We start from the raw sequence: 5,369 nt of genomic DNA, 5'->3' as shown, positions 1-5,369 counted from the left end.
GAAGCACACCTGCCGTTCCTCAGCTCACCTGCCTTCCATCAAGTCATTACTCCGACTGCATATAAACCCTAGCCTTTCTCCCACTCCTTGTCAGATCGTTCGTTCAGCAACTGTGGTAGTTCACTTTCAGATCGCCTTAAACTATTGTTCCCTGTGCTTGCTGTTGATTTCTTGACTGATCTCTAACCACTGATCCTCTTGTGCTCAGGTCCACCTCCTGCTACCTGCTTGCCTGCTCTCCACCAACCATCTCCAGACCTCCTCCATCCGCTCCAACCACTGCTTCACCTCAGCCATTTCCTCCATCTCGCTATCGGACCCTCTCCTTCCCCCTTTTCTCCCACGTCACAATAAACCCCCTTTTCTCACCAACCGTTGTCTGAGCCTGCATTTTGGGTCATTACCTGTGTAACCATGACATATGTTGGAAATGTTAAGGAAACATAATTTCAGGCATTGCTAGATAATACTTTTTTATGTGCTTATCAATACCACCTATAGCCAGCATCACCTTAACATTTGGGCCTGAAGATTCCTGACCACAGATGTCATGATCAAATATATTTGTCAGTTCAACATGTTTTTTTTAAACAAAAAAAAAACAAAACAACAAAATCTCCCAGAAGAGACACTTTCTATCAATGTAAGAAAGGGAAACTCCGCCAAAATCAATGTTAAATATCAAAGTAACTTCAGCAACGACAGGTGGTTCAAGTACATCTACGAGAAGTTACCTGGTTTCAGAGAGTAAAAGAGGTGGGGTGAAGAAGAGCAATGGAAGGTTGTCCAAAGACTCTTATCCACAAGCTTCCCCAACCGAGTGTTCCGTCCTCAACTGGGAGACATACAACGTATCAACGACCACTTGCCAACGCTTTTGTGACCCAAACAATTAAAAAACACATCGCTGACCTAAAGCAGAGCCACTGCTGTGAATCTGTGGGAGGCGTCACTTTGCAAAAACTGTTCTAATGCAGAAACCAAGACAATCGTCATGGTGACAGAAAGCTTCAAAACAGAACAGATTCCTTTCTGTTCAAAACACACCTGAACCAGAGGTCAATGAGCAGAACCTCTGAAAACGTTACGAGTGCACGAGAAGCCTTCAAACAAAATCACACGTCAGGTGAGTTTAGAAATCTGTGAATACAGATTTTTTGCAGTGTGATTTTTTTTAAAAATGTTTTGACTTGCGTAAAGATTGTAGTTTCTGAAAAAAGATGTTGAACATCCTCCATACACTACATGCTTAAAATTCTAAACAAAAACTGTAATAGTTAGGGACTAAAATAGGCTTTGCCCTCAAGTGAGTGTTGATGATTGTGTATAATTGATATAGTAATAATAATACAATAGTAATAGCTTTTTTAAGGTTCATTAAAATTACTGCTATAGAAAACTTGTAATAAAATTCCACTATTCTGAGTCAAAATGCAGGCAGCTCTACCACGCCCCCTGCAGAGAATATTATATTTTATTTTGGTTGACTGACTGGGGTAATGGTAACAATGTTATTTTTAGGCTTCTGTAGGTAAATGTAGTATTGAGGGGTAATGCTGTTCTGTTTTGTTGTTGAGTCAAGTTATTACATTTTGTTATAGCTGTTATTTCACAGTGAAAAATGTTTGAATTTAAGTTTAAATTATATTATCAAGAAAACTGTACAGAATATGTATACATTTATGCACATTAATATGTTCTTTCAGTTATCTGTGGAACCAATGTTAAGCTGATTGGTCAATGTGTCATGTGTCCCAGTGGTGGGACATGACTCACCGATGGGACTGCAGCTGCTTTTTTTTGCCATTAGAGAGATTTTCTTTACTATTTTCAAATTCTGTGAACAAAATATGCACACAAATATGCAAACCAGATATTTTAAAACCAATTTCTCTGTAATTTTACAGCTTTTCTGTTCACATCAGAAACTTCAGGTGACTCCGTGTCCTCCCCTCTCTGCTGACAGATTTTGTCTCACAGCAGTGCTTTAAACTGCCTGAAGAAAAGAAATGTCAAAACAGAAAAAGGTTTGAAATCTTACAGTCATAGTTGTTACTGTATTACTATATTGCGGTCTAATAGGCAATAGGTGGATAGATAAAAGATGTTTCAAGACTGATATTATAAAAAAATAATTGTAGCATAAATACATAGAAATTTTACAAATATTGTCTTTGACCATGATATACAAAGTAGATTATGTTTTATGAATGTAATTATTGGAGAGACTGACAGTGGCAAACTATTTTGCTAGGACCTGACTCAGCGAGGACCTCTCTCAATTAAACTAAAAATAAATGCCTGATCTAAATTCAGATAATTAACCAAGATTCTATCTAACCATCCATCCCATCCATTTTCATCCACTTATCCCTTACCAGGTCGCAGGGGCAGCAGTCACCACCCAAATCACACTACACCGTACCAACTCCCCCGAACCTTCCTGCGGGTCCACTTCCAGTCCACTTGAAGGTACCAACCTCCCTAACCGGGATTCGATCTTGCCCAGGAAGTAAACCTTGGGATTTCAGACCAATGACGGAGACATTGCCTCTGGGCCTAAGCGCAACTTCTATCTAACTTAATATTCTCAATGGGATCAATATCAAAGCACACCTATAAATGTGATGTTTTGATATTTTTGTAAGACAGATCTGACGTCAACTGTTATATATTAATAAGAAACTTTGGAAAATATATTCTAATCAATAAATCTCTAATTCGGATATGTGTCTGATATGTGGGGGGGAGAGTTATAATTCCGGACCGCGGTGCATTTTGGGAAGCGGCTAGTCGGCCCTGTAGTGATGGGAAGACCGACTCTTTTTATTGATTCGAATCTTTGACTCTCGTACAGTAAAATGAACGAGTCGTGAACGAATCTTGAACTAATCATTTCATTCGTTTTACAGCAGGTGGCGCTTTAGCCCTATTGTGGGCGTTTGCTTCCGCTGACAAAGTCTACAAAGTACACAAAATGCCATAAGTAATTAAAACCATGTGAAAAGCTAAGAAATAAAAACACACCACAATGTGAAGATGAATGAGAGCAAAAAAGACCCGAGCTCTTTCACGTGACAAATGAATCTGCGAGAACGAGGCGAAAGATTAGTTCACAGCAAAAGATTAGTTCACTGCGAAAGATTAGTTCACAGCAAAAAATTAGTTCACGGCGAAAGATTAGTTCACGGCAAAAGATTAGTTCACAGAGAATGATTCGTTCACAGCAAAAGATTAGTTCACTGCGAAAGATTAGTTCACAGAGAATGATCCGTTCATAGTGATTAGTTCACAGCAAAAGATTAGTTCACTGCGAAAGATTAGTTCACAGCAAAAAATTAGTTCACGGCGAAAGATTAGTTCACAGCAAAAGATTAGTTCACGGCGAAAGATTAGTTCACAGAAAATGATTCGTTCACAGCAAAAGATTAGTTCACTGCGAAAGATTAGTTCACAGAAAATGATTCGTTCACAGCAAAAGATTAGTTCACTGCGAAAGATTAGTTCACAGAGAATGATCCGTTCATAGTGATTAGTTCACAGCAAAAGATTAGTTCACTGCGAAAGATTAGTTCACAGCAAAAAATTAGTTCACGGCGAAAGATTAGTTCACAGTGAAAGATTAGTTTGCAGAGTAATTAGATCGCAGTGAAAGATTAGTTTGCAGAGTAATTAGATCGTAGTGAAAGATTAGTTTGCAGAGTAATTAGATCGTAGTGAAAGATTAGTTTGCAGAGTAATTAGATCGCAGTGAAAGATTAGTTTGCAGAGTAATTAGATCGCAGTGAAAGATTAGTTTGCAGAGTAATTAGATCGCAGTGAAAGATTAGTTTGCAGAGTAATTAGATCGTAGTGAAAGATTAGTTTGCAGAGAGTGATTTGTTCGCAGTGAGTGATTAGTTCGCGGAGTGTGATTAGTTCGCAGTGAGTGATTTGTGAGTTCAATATGAATAAATATTTAATATGACTCGGTAGTCACGAATCCTTCATATGACCCCGGAGGCACGAGGCATAAGAAAGAATCGGTCATTTTTAACGAATCATTCGCGAATGACACATCACTACGGCCCTGGAAACATGGCGTTGCACTGACCGCTTGGACACTCATTTTTTGCCTAGTAGAAACAGCAGCAGAAGAAGAAGCCCGGGACACGACAGTGTTGCTGACTCCGTGTTTTCGTCACCGGCTGTGAGGAGCTGCGAACTTGGGTTTTCTTCTGACAATCTTTATAAGCTCTGCCGAGTTCATTTAAAAATAGAAAATCAGGTTAAAGTGCTTCTGTCACGCCCACTCTGTAATACGTGTTAGCTTTTTTAGCCGTCTTCTATCAGAGCTAACAGACTAATGTTTAGCATTAGCCTTTGCAGTTAGCTGGACACGAGCATCAAGGAGGAGCCGCCGCCTGCTGCTGCACCACCCCGGCTCCCTTCTCAGCTGGCTTAATCTTACACACTCCACTGACTGATAAGACAGCTGCGGTTGAACGACCGTGTTATGTTGTCAATGGGGTTGCTTTTGTAATTGTTGTTAGCACGCAAGCTTCTAGGGCTTTTTTTGTCACTACTGTAAACTGAATTTTTAATGTTCGACCCCTTTGACATCGTCACGGTTGGCGGAGGAGAGAGCGATGGGCTCCGGGGCTGTGGATTCGTCCCAGTGGCTCTCGGTCAAGGAGGAGACGATTTTCCTCCACGACGGACTCATTCGGGTGACGGATCTGGCCGAACTGCCCAGCGAGATAGGAGTGTCGGAGCATGGGGATGCGGAGCAGGAGGTGGGTGAAAATAATTCCTGTCATCCATCCATGTTTTCTCAAGCAAACACACGTACACACATCCCACAAGTATGCACGTTGTATTTAAAAATCACATAATGCTATGCTATCCAGCCGATTTATATTTTTGACAGGTTTACATAACATAAACCACAATGAAACCGTTCCAACAATCAGTGTGTCTATAAGCACTGTTAATGCAAAGAACTACAATGTAGAGGGTTATAAATGGTATCACATTTCAATTATGAACATATTAAAGAAGTCCACATAACCATTTAATTTTTAAGCAGTGAATCATTCCAGACAACTAAGCTACAAGTAAAGCAAATGGTCTGTAGACATTTGTCTACAAAGTACATTCTAATCGAGTAACAGAGTCTTTGGTTGGACTTCACATTTAAAAGCTTCAGAATTGGACTTTGTTTAATGATGAGGTAACTGAACATTTCTTCTCCAGGATTTATCATTTATCATTACAATCATTACTATATCATACTAGGGTACACGAAGCCGTGTTTATAGTGCCGGTCCCAAGCTCGGATAAATGGTGAGGGTTGCGTCAGGAAGGGCATCCGGCATAAAACGTTTAGC

At 39.9% G+C, this 5,369-nt stretch overlaps 1 protein-coding gene across 1 annotated transcript in view; it reads left to right on the top strand.

Moving 5' to 3' along the window:
* Window positions 1-4,037: 4,037 nt before the first annotated feature.
* Window positions 4,038-5,369, top strand: part of LOC103396985 (probable E3 ubiquitin-protein ligase HECTD4) — a 65,436-nt gene continuing 64,104 nt past the window's right edge. Inside the window, 1 exon segment of the mRNA XM_025052920.1 lies at window positions 4,038-4,775. Within this exon segment, the coding sequence (XP_024908688.1) occupies window positions 4,629-4,775 (147 nt within the window). The 5' untranslated portion in view covers window positions 4,038-4,628.

Source organism: Cynoglossus semilaevis, chromosome W (genome assembly GCF_000523025.1).
Source record: "Cynoglossus semilaevis isolate Cse_v1.0 chromosome W, Cse_v1.0, whole genome shotgun sequence".
NCBI classification, from domain to species: domain Eukaryota; kingdom Metazoa; phylum Chordata; class Actinopteri; order Pleuronectiformes; family Cynoglossidae; genus Cynoglossus; species Cynoglossus semilaevis.
The sequence above is the reverse complement of the archived record's forward strand: the minus strand, read 5'-3'. Positions and strand labels throughout refer to the sequence as shown.